The sequence below is a fragment of the Nasonia vitripennis genome, chromosome 3, assembly GCF_009193385.2.
Source record: "Nasonia vitripennis strain AsymCx chromosome 3, Nvit_psr_1.1, whole genome shotgun sequence".
Classification (NCBI taxonomy): domain Eukaryota; kingdom Metazoa; phylum Arthropoda; class Insecta; order Hymenoptera; family Pteromalidae; genus Nasonia; species Nasonia vitripennis.
The window spans coordinates 7,100,913-7,119,058 of NC_045759.1; the positions used below are offsets into that span (position 1 = coordinate 7,100,913).

The 18,146-nt window shown below is 36.4% G+C and overlaps 4 protein-coding genes and 1 pseudogene across 5 annotated transcripts; 1 reads left to right on the top strand and 4 right to left on the bottom strand.

Moving 5' to 3' along the window:
* Window positions 1-3,572: 3,572 nt before the first annotated feature.
* Or10 (odorant receptor 10) lies at window positions 3,573-5,297 on the bottom strand. The gene is made up of 7 exons (NM_001190538.1): window positions 5,052-5,297; window positions 4,648-4,977; window positions 4,308-4,522; window positions 4,139-4,238; window positions 3,959-4,069; window positions 3,730-3,885; window positions 3,573-3,635 (listed from the first exon to the last, which is right to left on the bottom strand). The coding sequence occupies exons 1-7, from the start codon at window positions 5,295-5,297 to the stop codon at window positions 3,573-3,575; spliced, it is 1,221 nt and encodes a 406-aa protein (NP_001177467.1).
* Window positions 5,298-6,711: 1,414 nt separating this feature from the next.
* Or9 (odorant receptor 9) lies at window positions 6,712-8,468 on the bottom strand. Its single transcript, NM_001190506.1, has 7 exons — window positions 8,226-8,468; window positions 7,801-8,130; window positions 7,429-7,643; window positions 7,250-7,349; window positions 7,081-7,191; window positions 6,853-7,008; window positions 6,712-6,774 (listed from the first exon to the last, which is right to left on the bottom strand). Exons 1-7 carry the CDS (start codon window positions 8,466-8,468, stop codon window positions 6,712-6,714), a joined length of 1,218 nt encoding a protein of 405 aa, NP_001177435.1.
* Window positions 8,469-9,234: 766 nt separating this feature from the next.
* Or8 (odorant receptor 8) lies at window positions 9,235-10,996 on the bottom strand. The gene is made up of 7 exons (NM_001190505.1): window positions 10,763-10,996; window positions 10,336-10,668; window positions 9,993-10,207; window positions 9,794-9,893; window positions 9,605-9,715; window positions 9,374-9,529; window positions 9,235-9,285 (listed from the first exon to the last, which is right to left on the bottom strand). Exons 1-7 carry the CDS (start codon window positions 10,994-10,996, stop codon window positions 9,235-9,237), a joined length of 1,200 nt encoding a protein of 399 aa, NP_001177434.1.
* Or205PSE (odorant receptor 205 pseudogene) lies at window positions 13,840-15,821 on the top strand (annotated as a pseudogene).
* Window positions 15,927-18,057, bottom strand: Or7 (odorant receptor 7). 2 transcript variants are annotated; one of them, NM_001190504.1, is made up of 7 exons: window positions 17,629-17,880; window positions 17,191-17,520; window positions 16,912-17,126; window positions 16,742-16,841; window positions 16,561-16,671; window positions 16,347-16,502; window positions 16,205-16,267 (listed from the first exon to the last, which is right to left on the bottom strand). In NM_001190504.1, the coding sequence occupies exons 1-7, from the start codon at window positions 17,878-17,880 to the stop codon at window positions 16,205-16,207; spliced, it is 1,227 nt and encodes a 408-aa protein (NP_001177433.1). The 2 variants fall into 2 exon arrangements, with proteins under 2 accessions (XP_032453629.1, NP_001177433.1); XM_032597738.1 differs by having other exon boundaries at window positions 15,927-16,502; window positions 17,629-18,057.
* Window positions 18,058-18,146: the final 89 nt, after the last annotated feature.

Here is an 18,146-nt window from a genome sequence, read left to right on the forward strand (position 1 = left end):
TTAGAATTTTAATGATAATCATGTATAGATAAGAAAGATACAAAAAACGATTTGATACACGTACGCACGTATACATACATAGAAGATTAGATATCAATCGCGTAGTGGTGGCTCGCGATAAGAAAAAAAAAATACTTTCGTCCATATCAATATTCACGTCACCAGCACTGAAATAGCCACACACGCACCAAATGTCCTCAACGCTACATCAGGTACACGATGATCCCAATTAGAATAGCCAGACACACCGTCACCAGAACCAGCTGACATAGCCAGAACAGCAAGCCTCTCATACACCAGCGTCTATCATTCGATCTTCCGATATCGGAAGCGCAGAAGTAGACGTTCTCCTCCGGCTCGACGATCACCAACTCTTCCAACGAACTGATATGCTGGCCCTCTAAAGTCACCTCGTGCAAAGGGTCCTGATCTCGATGCCCAGACCTGATGGTGTAGTTCGTAGGGATATGAGTCCCGTAGCCTTGGTACCGGACGCTCGAAGACATCTCGTGATCACGATTATTACGACTTGGCTCGTGGAGGCTCTGATTGTATCTGCGACGAGGTCCGCGTGATTGCGATTATTTAGCGGCTGGTGCAGATAAGCAGCCTGTAATACTTGACGATTATATTGTACCGTAGTTTAACTATCCTGGTCACCTAGTGGTGCTTATAGAACTTGATGAAGTAGACGGCGATGGCGATGATGCCCACGAAGAAGACGATGGCAAGGATGATCTGGCAGACACCTGACACTATTCCGTTGAGGCAGGAGCAACAAAAGCGGAAACATTCACAGCAACAGTCTGGCTCGTTGTTCTGGTGGACGATGATCACCTGAGGTTCTGGCTGAGGATGTTGAAGAGGCACTGGTGGCGGCGGTGGCACTTGATGGTGAAGGTGATGAGTCGCGTGAGGTTGGGGCATGTCAAGTGGTGCAGTGGGATAGGGTGCAGTGGCCGGTTGACGCATGTACTCGTCGCCGGCGAAACCTGGATTGTGGTAGTTGAGGTGTTGAACACTTCCATCACCACCGTTATTGTTGTAGTTGGTCGGCAGCTGTGTGCCGTAGCCCTGGTAGTAGGCTTGCGACATTTTGATCGGTCAACTTCTACTGCTGGGGCTGTGCTACGAACGAGCGATAGACTGAGCTTCGCGAGAAACTCACTCCGGGTTTTCATGCTGGAGCTGATAAGAAACAGGTGCTCGAGATGGTGGGGAGTGATAACGATTGTTAGCGATATGAATGAGCTGCCGTGGAAGTATGAGAGAACATTTGAAAATAGGCTGGTGAGTCATACGCGACTTTGTGATAGGTTTATGATCATAGGATTTCTCGTCAGTTTAAGGACAATATTAGCCTATAGGATCTTGTTTGTGAAGGACTTACTGGGGTCTTGGTGGATGAGAAATTTTTTGCTCTCAGATTAACATCCGACGCAATTATTATTTATGCCGGGCTAATTCCTTGTTCTTTGACGTCAGAGATTTTGGAGTTTTATTTGTAGGTTGTAAATATTTTAATTCATCGCCAACTCGAGATTTTAGAATCGGAATAATTTCACTCGGCTCGATCTACTTTAGAGGTCGGTATTCCCCTTTAACTGTTGACTCAGCGATTTTCACAATTAACGATTGATAATGTTTACGGCAGTATCAACTTTATACAGATCGCAAAAATAAATATTTGAGCGATTATGATAAGATGGAGAATAATCGGCATCTTCTTTCATAAGCATATGCTTGCAATCGAATATCCTACCTTTGCGATCTTTCCATTTGCATGAAATCACTGCGCCCTGTAGTCACCGTTTGATGGGATATCAGCTAGGCCTGATTGTAAGAGATAAACTTATCTCACTTTTTCCTGGTGGTTTGCGGTGTCGACTGCCGAGAGTACGTAATGCTGTGTACATATCAATTAGAACACCCAGAATTATATGAGAAGTTTTATCTTGTGTAACTGTGAAATATAAAAATTAGCGTTAGAAAGTACTAAGGTGTGATTATTAATAATGAAAACGTTAAGAATCTACAGATATGCAATGAATGCCTTAATTGTTGTTTTACCTTTCCGTTGTATTAACTCGATATCAAGATTGCGAGAAACGATAACATTGTTGAAGTGCTTATAAACAAGTTTGGATTGTCGTAGTCTTTGAAATACTAGTTTATCATGCTACAAATAGTTGATTAACAATGCATTTGAAGAAAGTGTAAAATAACTATAAAACTCTATAAGTTATTCAATACAGAACTATTGCAAAGCAATAACCAATTAAAAAGATCGAACGTGACAGCTTTTCTACGTGAGTGAAGAACCTGAAAATAAACGCTTGTCTTTATCTGCATGAAAATACAATGACTCATGATTGTAAAAATATTAATTAAATTCATGATCGTACCGTAACATTCGCGTTTGTATTCGTATAAAGGATTTCAATTTTCGTTCTAATTCGCGATCGATAAATTTTGAGAAATTGAGCAATCCCACTACGTGTGTCAAAAAAATCGTCGCTATCTCGCTAGTCGCGATAGCTGTGGTATACGCAACTACGCTCGATTCGAACAAAAGCTGGCGAATCGCATCGATATGATAGCCCAATGTAGCTTTATAGTTGATACTTTTAATCAGCAGTAATACGAAATTTTTTTTTAATCTTCGGACCTGAAGGCTGTTTTTTGACTTCGGGGGGTGTTTTTTGACTATCATTTGCTCTATCTGTCTTCTGCATATGACGCATGATTGTTGACGAGTAAAGATGTAGCGAATCGTGGACAGTAGATCAACGAACATAAGTAGTAGGCAGAGAAGTACAAATATCTTGAGAGGGAGAAGTTTACACAATATATCGATAATAAATACGTTTATTAGGATACATGTTTGCTATAGTATACCTTTATTTTATATCGAGTGACGTCCATTGCAGCGTAATCATCGCCAATAAAGAGCCAAACATCGACGGCTTTAGAAGCAGCATTTGCGTAAGCAATGACGCTTTTAGGATTCATTCTCAAAAGATTCTATAATTTTTTTCTAACTTATTCTGTGCTCATTTCTTATTTCTGGCTATAAAGTACGTGCGTGCTGGATACTAAAAACTTGGAGTGCTTAAGAAATTTTTAACAACAAACAAAGAAATTTTCAAAGTCCTACTTTTGACTCGAGTGCAACGACCCTTTCTCACCCAGTGGCTGCGCAACAAAGTCTCATATCGCTGCTATACGCAAACAAAGAAGAAGCGGTATAGCAGCTTTTGCGCTTCGAAGACTATCAATTAAAACGGAAGTTTCAATCCCCTTATTCGCAGTTTTAAAAGGGTAGACTTGAGAAACTGTGCACGTGTCGCTCAACCCACAATTTGGTGGTTTGCGGTTTCGTGGGTGTAGAACCACGTAGTTCAATACATCCGTGCAAGGGTTTTTTCAGTGTCCCCGAGACATCTGTGTCGACCTATTCCAATCTCTGTTTTCGTATAATGAAATACTTTATTGAATACACTTTGTTATAAACACACGGGTTTGTACAAATATTTACAGAAATCTGTTTGTCTGATCTGTGGAATCATCAGCTAGCTTTCGCTGGCGGTGAGAGTTCGCAGCATGTTGAGGTATGTCACTGACGCCTTTATCACCTAGAATTTAAATCGCAGCTTGATTATTAATTCAAATGATGTGTTATTATCGATGTAGGTGTCATCGCTTGTTATCGAGTGGATACGTCTTTACATTACAAAAGCTTCTGATTGAGAGAGTAACCATTTTTCCGGCAGTGAGGACAACCGGTCTCTGTGTCGACGCAACTATTAGGATTATATTACGAGCGTCTTTTCCTGAGAACTGATACCAGTTTATCATGTAAGCCACTTCTCCTATGTTCTCGCACTATAAATTATTTAAGCAAATATGCGTGTTACACATCATTAGATTTAGTTGTCGATAATATTGCGTCTAGTACCTGTTCAGTCAACAGGTCTCCTATATAGCAGAAGATGAAAATGTTAAATGTCAAGGATATGAGCAGTAAAGAATACGTTATGGTCCCTACTGTTTCACTTTGCTCGAATTCCTGTAAACACACTGATGTGTCATACCATATTGTCAATCTCATCCAAGTTAATAACAAAATTGGTCTCACCGTAATGAAGTAGTACCCTAGCATGCAAATGTTAAAAGTACATCCAATCAGTTCAACCAAGCACATATCGTTCAGGATCTTTTCCAATTTTGATGCAAACCTAGCCAAAACGAACAAACAAAATTAGATCAACATCCATTTAAAATATTATACTTGTAATCCAGTGTACTTTAAAGATCGTAGATGCTGAGTGACGATCTTCCCGAATGTCTTCTCATCGACGTCACTAGTGAGACTACGCAAAGTGGCGGAGGTAATGCTGCACTGACTGCAAATGTGCATGATACAGAGGATGGCAATGCTGCAGACACCACAGGTTACGGAGTACATGACGAAACCGCAGAGACAATGTGCGAAGAATACCAGGTCGTATATTGGTCGAATCTGCGAGGTGCGACGCTATTAATTATTGACGATTCGATACGTAGATTTTCCGAGATCTTTTTACGTTTGAAATTTCCAGATAACTATTAAAAATAAACAAATTAAAAAGACCATAATTTACTCACATGTGGGTTAAAGAAGATAAAGTAACTCGGATAAGCCAAGTGCCGGTAACTATCATTGCCCACAATGATTGCATCTCTGGTAAGAGGCAAAATCGTGCTGTATGGTAGGCCACCACCGTACATGAATAATGCGCAGATCGTCGTAAAGACCCTTGCGGTCTTGGCATTCTCCAACATGTAACCTCGTTGCTCTGATCCTTCAAGCCTGTGCCAGTCACCTGCCATGTCCACGATGCACGAGCTAATCTGACCATCCTTTATCAGGACAGCGTAGTACTTGAAGATGTTCATCAAGCAGAAGCTAAGTGGACCGATCATCTTCAATCTTACCTGATGATGAAGTTGTGGATGTCATAGAAGAAAAAAAGAAAATCAATGGTTTATCAGTATAATAGTAACAATACCCCAAGATCCTTTTCAATGAGAAACATGTGAAGACAACAAGGCACCAAAAGAAAACCAAGAAGAAAAGTGCAAGTAGCGATCGAAAGCGAACGCAGGATAGATGAAAAGAAAGTCGAACTTTTCATGGGCCAGATGCCTAATGGTTGAAGTAGCCATCGTGTTATTTGTACCGCGTACTCGAAGTCTTGGGCATTTCTTATGCTCTTTAACTCTATTAAATTTGATATTAAATTCTGCTTAGACATGCTTATTTTTGGAAAAAAAAAGATCAGATACAACCAACAATTTACATTTTCCTATGTGATTACTAGAATGTAGAACCAAACTGTTTTTATAAAGTATCTCTAAGTCTGGTATGCTTATGTATGACTGTCGCGCGACACCATATCATCAACACGCTACGATCTTCGCAATTAAAGATGCAAAGTGATCCCATTATGTACAATTATACAAGACGCAGGGGAGAGAAAAAGAGTACTCGACCATCTCGGGGGGTTCGCCGTCGTGAATCTTTCATGCGAGCTTCAGTTGTCCTGTTACCGCCGCGGAAGTATGTATAAAGTGTTTCGAATTACAAATTCATAAAGTGAAATTAAGTGGTTTTGAACGCCTGGTACGTATAATGTTAGAATGAAGCTAGTTAAATCTAAGTGTCGTCCGTGAAATTGTGTCTATTGTGGATTATATAATAAGCAATTTATATTTTTAAATAATAGGATAAACAATCGCGGGTTCGCTATTTTATTTTGAAGAAATTTGAAAAGGTGCATAATTGAAGATACTACTAGGCTATGTCTAAATTTTTAAAATCTGAATAAGTACATATGCAGAATGATATAATTGTCAGTCACGGTGATGGAACTTGGCAACCAAAGTATTAAATATATTTGTCAAAATATAATGTTATGCATCGCTGATCTTAACAAAACAGTAGTTGAAATATAGTCTCCCTCAGCTTATGTGACTCAACAATTATAAGAAAAAGTGCAGTATCCTATCCTATGCCCTCTACCGTTTAATATCGTATAAATGCTCCGAGTTATTTCGAATCACCCCATGCGTGGACAATTAAATCCATTATATCTCGATGCCATGTACACGTTTTTTTCCACATATAGAAGCAAATGACATTTAATAGCTGCACCAACGATTTTAAAGTTGTTTGGAATGGCGAACGTCAGAAATAAACACTGGTCAGCAATTATCAAAAGGCATCAGCCGCTCGCTGTTTTTTTTCTTTCTTCGTTGAGCTTTGCTATAGGATTTAAATGCGGCGATTAAAAGACGCTGTACGTCGAATTAAACTCATTACTCTTCGACTGACATGGACTTGAAGGGGTTATTAAAACTATGCAAAGTTTAAAATGTAAAGTCGACGACTACAGGGATTCAAGTCTATTTCTGTCGTTGTTTTTATACGGTTCAAGCTCGAGTGCATGGGAGGTCATGAACCTTGCGAGATAATTATTAGCTATTTCGATACGAAAAAGTTGATGATTATTGTTTAAATTAGAATGTAGACTACAGAAAGATTTCAGAATAATTTATTTGTCGACGAATGATCAATTTTCGGTTGCAATATATGACAAAAAAATTTTTTATGCAAGATACGTTTTTTAGATATTCTTCAATCCTTTTTCATCTTTGGTTTGAATTGAATTAGTTTGCGTTCGCTGTGACGGTCCGAAGCATATTCAGATAACTTGCTGAAGCTTTTATCACCTAGAGAAGTTTGATTAAATATTTTATTGTTTGTTATTATATGATAGAGGTATAAAAAGAAAATTAATTATTTTATACGTTTGTGAAGCTTTGAAGCGAGAGGTTGACCATTTTTCCGGCTGTCATCACGACTGGACGTTGCGTCGATGCAATTATCAACACGACGTTTCGCGCTTCCTTTCCGGATAGATGATACCAGCGAATCATGTAAGCGGTTGTTCCTATACTTTCACACTTAAGAAGAGCAATTATTTTTCAATAGTTATATTTTGTTTTCAGATTTGTCGTCAGATTTGTCGTTTTTACCTGTTCTGTCAATATTTCTCCAATGTAACATAGGATGAAAATGTTAAACACGAACGAACACAGCAGGAGGAAATATGTAACTGTGGCTATAGGTTCTCTTTGTTCATATTCCTGTGAATTTCAAAAATGCAACCAAGCACATTTTTTTAATTATAAAACAGGATCTTACCGTTATTAGATAGTATCCAAGGAAGCAAATAATGCACGTACTGCCTAAGACTTCCACCAAGCATATTTGGTTGAAAAGATCTTCTAGTTTTGAAGCGAATCTGAAAATTATTCGTAAGATTCAACGATATATGTCTTTGGTAAGTTCTACTACTTATCTGGAAAATGGTAAGAATTTACTTCAAAAACCGCAAGTGCTGGGTGACAATTTTGCCGAGCAGCATATTGTCAAAATTTTCAACGAGTCTGTCGAGCATCGACGACGTGATGGTAATTTGGCTGCAGATGTGCATGATACAGAGGATGGCTATGCTGTAAACGCCACAGGTGACCGAGTATCTGACCAAACCACACATACAGTGTGTCACAAAGACGTAATCCCAAATTGGTCGGATCTAAGATTGTAATTAAGAGCATTTAATATATATGTGGATCTAGTAGAGGGTAGTAGCAAAAACGGTACATTAATATTTTGCAGCTCTTTCAGTCTGCTCAATACATTACAACTGGTAACATATATTATGCCTACACAACAATCAACAGACATCTTACCTGTGGATTAAAGAACACAAAATAACTGGGATACGCCAAAGGTCTGAGGCTGACGTTACCCCGCATGATGGGCCCTTTGGTTAGAGGTAGAACGGTGATGTATGGCATACCTCCGAAGATCATGAAAATCACACATATGATCGTCAGCAGTCGACCAGTTTTTGCATTCCTCAGCATGACCTTTCGATCACTCAAACTGGACAGCTCCTGCCAGTCGACAGCCATGCCCAGAAAGCAGGAGGCCACATCACGCTGTTTGACGATCACCACGACATATTTGAACAAGCTCATGAGTCCAAAGCCTAGGGGTCCGATAAGCTTCAGGCGAATCTAGTTACGAATCAAAATATGTTACGAATAAGTAGTACTCGAGTATCCGACGTACATGTCTGGTTTCGATTCCGTCATCTAATTTTCCGACATACCCCCAAGTCTTTGACGACAAGAAAAATGAAAAGACAGAGAGGAATGATGACGAAAAGCATGATAAAGAGGCACAGCAATATTGCGACCGGGCGTAGAATCTTCTGATAAATAATGGATTTCGTAGGCCAAAGACCCAAAGGTAGAAGTAGCCAACGAGTTAGTTGCACTGCGTAGGCATATCCTTGTGCATTTTTGATCGCGCTAACGTCTTCCGAATTCATGTCGGGACAGATTTTCACCATTCGCAATTGTTGATTTTTCTTAACTTTTTATAATTTTTCATAAAAAGATAACTTTTTTCGCGTAAGGCAAACGAGCCTCTGATCAGTAACAAATACGTCTCGATTGAACAATCAAGCGAGCGATTGAGTCATTTACGACTATACGGACGTATCGATAGGCATCAAAGAACTGACATATTGACTATCCTCGAGTAAGCATATCACCCCTTGAAAAGAACCCGGTAGATTCATCGTCAATGCAAAGTACAGGTAAAATAGTCCGCCATTATATGGCAAGCTACGCACCGAATCACCGCAAATCTGAAATTGCTCGCGATGAATTTGTCATGGGCGCGGCGCTGGCTGCGGTTTCAGGAACTTCCCCACGTCGCAGTGCGTGTTCGGATACTTGGCGAATCGGAGTTGAGCAGATGGCGCAGAACGTAATAAACATATGCATAAGTCTATTTGATTGAGCACATTGTGTAAATTCATTAGATGTTTTAAGATATTATTAGTGAGTGAGTGAGAGAGAGTGTGTGTGTGTGTGTGTCTGAGAGAGAGAGAGAGACTGCGCACCTGTAAATGTATGTACTCACAGTATGTATGGGAATCATGGGATTAAAACTTTGGATTATAATTTTTCTGCGCTTTGAAGAAATAATTTAATCATTTTGTTATTATAAAAAAAAACTATTTGTCTATATTGTTGTATTTATTATTCAAGAAAGTATAAAAATATTTGCTTGAAAACATCATTTTCCTATCATCGAAAACATCTTGTCATTTAACCCATTTTGTACAACATGTTTAAATAAGCTGCGGATGCTTTCATTAGCTAAAATTATTATAGACATATAATTTTGTTATAAAAAAGAAAATTTGTCAGTTTAAACTGTGAAAATTAAGCTGACCGTAGTACGTACACTGGCAAAACTAAGAAGTGAAAAATTAACCATTTTTCCTGCAGTGATGACGACCGGACGTTGACAGAATAGAACAATTAAAAAAAGATCTCGTGATTTTTTCGCAGAAAATCTGAACCAGTCCATCGTGTACACAGCAGCACCAGCGCTTGCACACTGCAAGTATTAAATAACAAGTAAAATATTATAATATAAGGACTTATAAAATTTCAATCAGCTCAGGCTAAGGACCTGTTCAGTCAAATGTTCTCCCAAATAGCAAAAAATAAAAATGTTAAACGTAAATGATATGAACAATAGCACGTATGTCATGGTTCCAACGGTGTCGTTCTCCTTGAAATCCTGAAATTAAAACAATGATGTAAGTCATTAAAATGCAAGTTTACTCATCATAAGTCTTTAATGCAAACTTTGTTTCACCCCCATAAAGTAATAAACAAGCAAGCAAATATTAAATGTACTGCCAACGAACTCCACCAAAAACATTTGGTTTAAAAGTTTTTCAATCTCTCTCGCAAATCTAAAATAATATTTTTTTCTACTAATTAATAAGTTATTTTTCGATTTATACATTCACAGCTAGAAGCTGTCAGATAATATTTTTATCTAATAAAATTACTTTAATGATTGCAGTTGGAATTCGACTACTGCTTTTAATGCCTTTTCATTGCAATTTCCATTTAAGTTTTTTATCATTATGGATGTAATATCGCATCGTCCAGAAATGTGTAACACACTTTGAATACTTATACAGCATACTCCACAGCATGTTGAGTAACAAAAGAAACTACTCATGCACTGCATCACAAATACCACATAATAATATGGGTCTGCCTGTTCTCACAAACAGAATTAGATTTTATACAATCCGTGTGAGCAATATAGTACATAAATGTAATTTATAGATAAATAACCATTAAAAATGTTTTTGTTTTAAGGTATAGTAATGCTAATTAACTCACATATTGATCGAAAAATATGTAGTATCCAATATACGGTAGATTCTTGAAAGTTACATTACCAACTTGCGTAGGTGCCTTCGTTAGAGGCAACAATATGTTATACGACATTCCACTAAGGTACATACAAATCGAGCAGCTTGTCATGAAGAACCTTGAGATTTGCGTCTTACGGAGCATGATGATTCGATTGTGATTATTCTTTTTCATCTCGCGCCAGTCAAGTGCTACGTTGATTAGATATGCGTAAAACTGACGATTTTTCACGAGGAAAGAAAAGTACTTGAAGGATGTGACCAAGCAAAAGCTTACAGGACCGATTAGTCTTAATCGAAGCTGTTTTATTCCATAACATTTTTATGAAAAATAAAAAATGTATTTTTATTTTCTCTATTATAAATAGGCTTATTCAATTACTAAAATCATATACCGCAAAATCATTTTGTACGCGAATGACTGACAAAATGCCGGGAATAATGAGAAAAGCAGCTGACCAAAAGGATATCACAATCGATATAGGACGTAAAAAAGATGGATAAGCCGCGGATTTTAACGGCCAAATTCCCATCGGCTGGAATAACCAGCGCAAAATCTGAATTGCATACTCAAAATCCTCGGCGTTTATTAGATCTTTAATATCATGATTATCCATTGCGGAATACATTCCTTATAAATTTTAGTATTTTTAATTCACGAAGATACTAAACAAATATATTTTACGTTATCGTATATGGCTTTGATTAACACCAGCCCTTCTTATCATTTGAAATTTCAATTTTACATACTCCTGTGTTATGCATTTATAATAATCTACACATGACGAAGGTATACTGATAACTGGCAACGTGTTTCAACGCCATACTCCGCATAAATCATTGAGGATGCAAAGTGAACGACTACATACAGTCTCGATAAACGACGATATTAGTCTCTGATTGAAGTCATTACGGCATTGTAATTTGAACTTAAAGTCTGCGCATGTGTGTTATGGAGCATTTCATAAGAGAAGGTTCTTCTGTATAATACATCTAACGTGTCATTGCAGTTTGTGCCGAAATGGACCAATGAATTTTAGTAGTTATAAATAGTTAGTAAAGAACAATTTTACAAGTCACAGTTTGAAATGGTCTTGAAAGAAATAAGTACTTTTGAAATATTGTTAGTGTTATACAAATATTATTTTGCAAATTTAGTTTTGAGACTAAATAAGTTCAAGATTAAAACTGTGATGTACATCGACTATTTATTAAAGAAACTAATAAAGAATACTTTGTTTGAATTTTTCATCTAAATACTAAAAAAATTAATAACCATTCGATATTATTAGCATAGATGATGTTATAGCAATACAACTGCAGTATGAATAAAGCAAATGAGATAAAGCTGTAAACACCACAGGCGAGTGTGCAACTCATGAATCCACGCAGAACGCTGTATCAGAAAAATGACATCGTAAACTGGCCGAATCTATAATCAATTACACATGTATAATCAGCAATTTTGCTTCCTCCTAGAGGAAGCTTTGTAATAATAACATTTTGAGTTATGTCAAAACTTTTAGAAAATACTTTTTGGTGTGTTAGAAGTTCAAATCAAGTGTTCTTAAACAAACTACTCCGTCAATATCAATAAAATTTGACATGCATATCTATTTTTGGATTCTGAAATCGGGAAAAACAGTTTATATTTTTTTATTTTTTATTTTATCAACTATTTTATTTTATAACGAAAAAATCATGTCGATGGGTCACGTGCAAAACTAATGGAGGCTTCGGCTAATTCTCTCTCTCGCTCTCACTCGGACCGATGGCTTATTCTCGTCTTGCTTTTCTGACACTATCTTTTCGTCGTCCTTTTTTGCCTCTTTTCTTTATTCGTACTTCTTTATACTCTTTTTTTCCGACATCAGGGGGGAAAGAGAGATACCGCCAATCACGAATTTTCAGCTCGTTGAGACAGGCACGGTAAGATGTTGGCTTTCGATTTTCCCGCGTAAATAATTTGTCCGTCATTCACCGCTGAAGCTCGAGTTTGTTTTCGCGCGCGCGTGTACATCATAAAAAGCGCCTCGAGCTAACGATGTCCAAACACTCGCCGATGTACACGCGTTCGTCCAAGTCGAACTCGCGAATCACCCTCTCTATTTTCTTTAACACAACACTCAAAGATAGACGATTCCTAGTTAGCTTATTTTTCAGCAAAGGCAACTAGCGACTTGTACAGAGGCTGTTTGTACTTCCTTCTGCGCCTTAAGGACAGCTGCCTTTCTCTCTCTCGCTCGCTCGCTTTGGCTTGGCTTGTTCGCACAGGCGCGCGCAAAATACAACAAAGCCCTGTGGGGTAAAAAGGCGCGTAACCCTCGTCTATGCAGACGAGGAAAAAAAGCGTGCGAGCTCATGTCGAGCACGAGTTATGTATATTTACGTCGGTTTTGCGACTGTGAACGAGCGTTGACGCTTGGAATAAGGGTGAACCGAGGTTAGCGGGGCGAAAAATTGAGGGATTGACGATATTGCGTTTTTTGTTACAACTAGCAAGATCAATGCGCGCTCTGCTTTATATTAAACATTTTTATAGGTTAGAAACAAACTATCACGCGCGTTCCGCCATCTATTTCGTAATCTTATTGGCCAATCGACGACCAATCAGAGAACGAATAGAAATGATGATTCCTCTCTTTTTTAGAGTAGGATTAAAGTAGTGACGTATGCGTTTCGTTTTGCTTCCTCTTAAAGAAAGCTTTGCAATAGTAAAATTTTCAGTTTCGCTAAAACTTCATAGAAACGTATTTGAAGGTGTTTGGAGTTCGAATCATACGTGTTTAGAAAATGTCCGTGCGGATGGCTGTGTATAAATCTTTTTCAGATAAATTTTTTGCACAACTCCGGAACGATCTGTTAAACTTTTACGCGCATGCACACTTTCTCTCTGTGTTTACACGGGCTTGAGACAGTCTTGATACCTATCTAACGCACCGTGTTTTGTGAGCGGCTTTTCTTTTGAGACGTGCTTTATGACCGGCCCCTTTCTAATTGCATAGGCGCTTTATTATTTACCTCATCAGTATCAACATCTGCATGTCTAAAAGGCCTTGTTGGGCATGTAATTTAGTATATTTAATGAAAACAAAGAAGAAGAAAAGAAATAAATTAATTTATATATTTAGATACTACAGTCATTTGTTATAACAGAATGAATTTATTAGACGATTATTTTTTAAACTGTTCTAACGTACTATGTACGTTTTTTTATTAAGCGGCGATGAAAACTTCGATTACTTTACTAGTTCACAACCTTGAAAGTTAGTTTGTGTCAGTCGTCCAAATGTATTTATTAATTTATCCATTCAAAAAATACGTCAAAAGTGTAACAGCTTTCTGCTAATGAAACTACTATTGAAAGCAAACTTATATCACGAAAGGACTAACAAATAAATATTGCTCAACGTTTGTGATTATTAATATAATATTTTATTATTACTCATTTATTTATTAGTCTTTTATCAAAATGATTCTCGAACAAACAGATATTCGTGATGGTATCGGTCCAAAAACTTATTTTAAATATAATTCTATGTTTGCTAGGGGAATCGGAGTATGGCCTTTTCAATCCAAGTTGAGTAAAGCAGTTTACTTTACTTTATGGGTTGCTCAAGAACTTATTCTGGCAATAGCCGAGGTATTGCTATTGCTTATTTTTTGCGAAACCAAGAAAAAAAAAATATATATAATTTTTATTTCTTTTTTAACGACATCTAAAACGTATTGCCAACTCAGAGTTATTGTCAAATTTTTATAAGAGTCGTAGCAAAAAATCAGCTTTTTAACAATTTTTGATGCAATTTTTATTAATTTTAAAGAAAAGCACGCATATAGTAATATATTTTGTTTTGTTCAATTTTATTTCAGTTGATAAAATTTACGCAAATATATACTGACGTAGATTTGCTGCTAGAGGCGGTTCCCCCATTTTTATATAATAGAGGCAATGACGTTCTCCTTGCTAATGGTGTAATAAATCAAAAAAAGGTAACGTTTAATAGAAGAGGTTGATAGATATGATATAAACTATTGGCGTGCAAATTTTTTTAGATCAAAGCTCTCCTCATCAAAATACAAAAGCATTACAATAGTCTGACAGACGAATCTGAATTACAAATTTTGGACGAAACTACAAAATTTGGACATTTTTTAAATTTAGGATATATTGGTAGGTGCTTTAATAAGTTCCAATTGAAGAGAACATTTATTTTCGTTTTGATTGCAGTTCTACAAATTTATGTATTTGAACGTTATAGGCTTGATATACGCTGCTGTTTTACAATGGATGCTTCTTCCTCTTGCACCACTTCTTTTGGATTACATAAAACCGTTGAATGAATCAAGATCTTTACAACCCCTATTCATGGTTGAGTTCTACATTGATCCAGACAAATACTTCTACACTATTTTAGCCCAAAATTATGTGTGTGCACTTGTTAGTCCAATATCTATTATTGCAATGGATTTGATTTTTATGAATTGCGCCAACCATATATGTGGAATGATCTGGATTCTTGGGTCAGCTGATTTGTTGATAAATGAACATAATTGTATTACTAAAGAAATGCATAATTTATAATATTATATACAAATGTAAAATCGTTATAGCTTTAGAATTGATAATATTTCAAAAAATGTAGAGATGAAAGGTCAATCCAAGGAAAGGGAATATAAACAGTTATGCGATTACATAATCATGCATCAAAATATTTTTGAGTATAAGAAAATTAATTTTTCTTATCCTGAACAATTATTACAAACGCCACGTAAAGAAATCATTTCAATAAATTTTAGCTTTTGCGATGACATCAATACCGCATTTAGTACCAGTTTTTTACTGGCGTTGTTTATCAATATGGTGGTGATGAGTTTTACAGGAATGGCTGTAAGTAAAGATTATTTAGTCATTTGTAACTAGACAATTAGAGTACAAAATTAAAAAAAAAATATATTCGATTCACTTAGATGGTTATCAAAATGGATGATTTTAGTCAGTTTAACGACGTCATGCGTTTCGGCGTCTTCACAGTTGCACAAATATTTCATCTGTTCTGTTTTAATTACATGGGTCAGAGTATACTGACTGCTATAGAAGTTTTGGATCTGAAAATGTAAGATAAAATTATATACTTAAAATATACAATAGCATAACAAAATATTTATTTACGATATAGATACACGACGTGAAATGGTACAATGTATCCCTTAAATCACAAGTTCTTGTGCTGCTTATGATTTTGAAAAATTATCGACCTACTGTTATGCAAGCATTTCTCTTTCCACTGTGCCAGGAAACCTTAAAATCGGTAATTTTTCTAAATTTAAATATTTTAATTTCGTACTCCTACGATATATTAATTCGAGTTTTTTTATTTTTCTTATATCATATTTTTTAAGTTCATGAAAACTTCCATGTTTTACTTTACGGTATTAAAATCAACTAGATGAATTATACCGCAAAAAAGGTTTAATTATAAGTAGAATATTAATATGTTTAAGTGTTCAATTAAAATAAATATATTTATTTAATTTATGAAACCCATAATTTCAAGATTGTTTTGCTTTGATTTATTTACATTCATTTACCCAAACATAACCATTTATTTATAACTGCGAAGCAGCTCAAAAATATATATTTCTTGTAATACTGTAATCCTTTTTTGTTTGTATAAAAATGTTTCGCATATTGAAAGAAAGTATCAATTGGTAAATCAATGCGAGCTTAAGATCAAACGACCATACCTGTTTCTGTTCAATTACAGTTTAACTTGGAATAAGTATACGTTTAGCTGTAACAGGTATAAATCTATGAAACTTTAACTCGTGACAGTTTAGCTGGAATTAACAATAGCGGTTCGGAGTATATTCAGGTATCCTGCAGCTGCTTTTATGATCTACAAGAGATTTTTTAGCCAGTTTTTGCAAATCTATTATTTTGTTATATATGCTCAAATGTTTTTCTCTAAATCTTACACTGGAGAAGCTGTTGAGTGACAGTTTTAATAGTTTCCCCGCAGTAAGCTCGACTGGCCTATGATTGCATGAAACTATAAAAACGATGCTTCGTGCTTCTTTCCCAGTCAGTTGATACCATTTTGTCGTGTAAGCTGCTTTGGCAATACTTTCACACTAAAAGTTTTTATAGAATTATAATAAACCATAACAAATACTTCTTTGTGAGTCATACCTTTTCCGTTAAAACTTGGCCAATGTAGCACAAAATGAAAATATTAAAAACAAACGACATCAGTAAGAAAAAATAAGTTATTGTTGCGATACTTTCTCTTTGCTCATATTCCTGAAACGCTTACGCAGCTAACATAAAATATCATAGCTTAAATTGAAAAAAAATATTTGTCTTTGCCTACTGTAATGAAATAATATCCGAGTAGACAAATAACACCAGTACTGCCCATAACTTCGACCAAGAAAATTTCTCTAAAAATATTATCCAATTTTGCTGCGAAGCTGAAAATTATTTAGATGTAGTAATCTTTTTCCACGTACTCGTTCGGTATTTTTATGTACTGTTCTTTACTTTAAGAATTTCAAGTGATGTTTTACAACTGTTCCCATCAGCTTGTTGTCGTAATTGTCGGCCAATCTTTGGAGCATAGATGATGTTACAGTAATACGACTGCAGATGTGCATAACGCAAATGATGACAACGCTGTAAACACCACAGGTGATCGTGTATCTGGTGAATCCACACAAACACTGAGTCAAAAAAACTACATCGTACACTGGTCGAATCTAAAATCATTCACACATCATGTAATCATCAGATTTTTGAATTCAAGGTATCTGGCTTACTCACATAGGGATTGAAGAAGATGAAATAACTTGGATAAGCCAATGCCCTGTAACTGACGTTTCCGACCATAGTCGCACCTTTGGCTAATGGGACTATGGTCACGTAAGGCATTCCACCGCCGTACATGAGAAACATACAAACCATCGTCAGTACTCTACCAGTCCTGGCATTTTCAAACATTGTATCTCGGTCTTCGTCACTCGCCACCTGTTGCCAGTCGTCCAACATATTCTGGATGCACTTTTCGATTTCGCGACTTCTGATAATGACGACAGCATACTTGAAGAGACTCATCAGGCTAAAACCTAAGGGTCCGAGAAGTTTTATTCGAATCTGTGTTAAAACAATAATAGCAAATATAATAATGCTGTGCATCACGATGAACCTTGGTATACAATCTAATTGCTATATTTAAATAACTTTTCAGTGGTGGAATCATACCCTAACATCCCGGACAATCAAAAACATAAAGAGGCACACGGGAACTAGAAGGAACAACATGACGAAGCAACAGGCCACGATCAGAAAAGGGCGTAAAAATCGTTGGACTCTTGAAGAAAATTTGGCTGGCCAAATACCACATGGCATCAGAAGTAGTCGCGTTAATTGCACTGCATAATCAAAGCCTTGATTTCTTTCCAAATTTTGCTTGTTGTCCTCGTTCATTTTTAGTTTATAAACTGATTCGATCATTTTGTAGAATATAATATGGGTTCTGTGTATTTGCAACGATTACTTAAATTGTTGAAAAGTGCTTCGGCATAGCAGATTACCGAAATTTACATTAACGTATTTATATTTTTATCACTTGAGAGCATATATGCACTACGAGCAGATGAATACACGCGGGTTACTGAATGCGCGCGATGGATTCACTTCGATCTGGGATCATTACGAATTTAGTGCATTGAAATGGCGAGCATTAAAAAAGAAGAAAAAGTAAAGTACGGGATGCCGCA

What these genes read in the sequence shown, in the direction of transcription:
- Or10 (NM_001190538.1), bottom strand. Translation starts at nt 5,297, where the DNA reads ATGTCTAAGCAGAATTTAATATCAAATTTAATAGAGTTAAAGAGCATA. An exon ending in TAGGGTACTACTTCATTACG is followed by an intron (nt 4,070 to 4,138) that starts GTGAGACCAATT and finishes GTGTGTTTACAG; the next exon opens with GAATTCGAGCAAAGTGAAAC. An exon ending in GAGACCTGTTGACTGAACAG is followed by an intron (nt 3,886 to 3,958) that starts GTACTAGACGCA and finishes AATAATTTATAG; the next exon opens with TGCGAGAACATAGGAGAAGT.
- Or9 (NM_001190506.1), bottom strand. Translation starts at nt 8,468, where the DNA reads ATGGTGAAAATCTGTCCCGACATGAATTCGGAAGACGTTAGCGCGATC. An exon ending in TTGTGTTCTTTAATCCACAG is followed by an intron (nt 7,644 to 7,800) that starts GTAAGATGTCTG and finishes TTACAATCTTAG; the next exon opens with ATCCGACCAATTTGGGATTA. An exon ending in GAGAAATATTGACAGAACAG is followed by an intron (nt 7,009 to 7,080) that starts GTAAAAACGACA and finishes GCTCTTCTTAAG; the next exon opens with TGTGAAAGTATAGGAACAAC.
- Or8 (NM_001190505.1), bottom strand. Translation starts at nt 10,996, where the DNA reads ATGTATTCCGCAATGGATAATCATGATATTAAAGATCTAATAAACGCC. An exon ending in GCGTACAAAATGATTTTGCG is followed by an intron (nt 10,669 to 10,762) that starts GTATATGATTTT and finishes GGAATAAAACAG; the next exon opens with CTTCGATTAAGACTAATCGG. An exon ending in TTGTTTATTACTTTATGGGG is followed by an intron (nt 9,716 to 9,793) that starts GTGAAACAAAGT and finishes TTTTAATTTCAG; the next exon opens with GATTTCAAGGAGAACGACAC.
- Or7 (XM_032597738.1), bottom strand. Translation starts at nt 17,880, where the DNA reads ATGATCGAATCAGTTTATAAACTAAAAATGAACGAGGACAACAAGCAA. An exon ending in CATCACTTGAAATTCTTAAA is followed by an intron (nt 16,842 to 16,911) that starts GTAAAGAACAGT and finishes AATAATTTTCAG; the next exon opens with CTTCGCAGCAAAATTGGATA. An exon ending in TCGGATATTATTTCATTACA is followed by an intron (nt 16,672 to 16,741) that starts GTAGGCAAAGAC and finishes TAAGCGTTTCAG; the next exon opens with GAATATGAGCAAAGAGAAAG.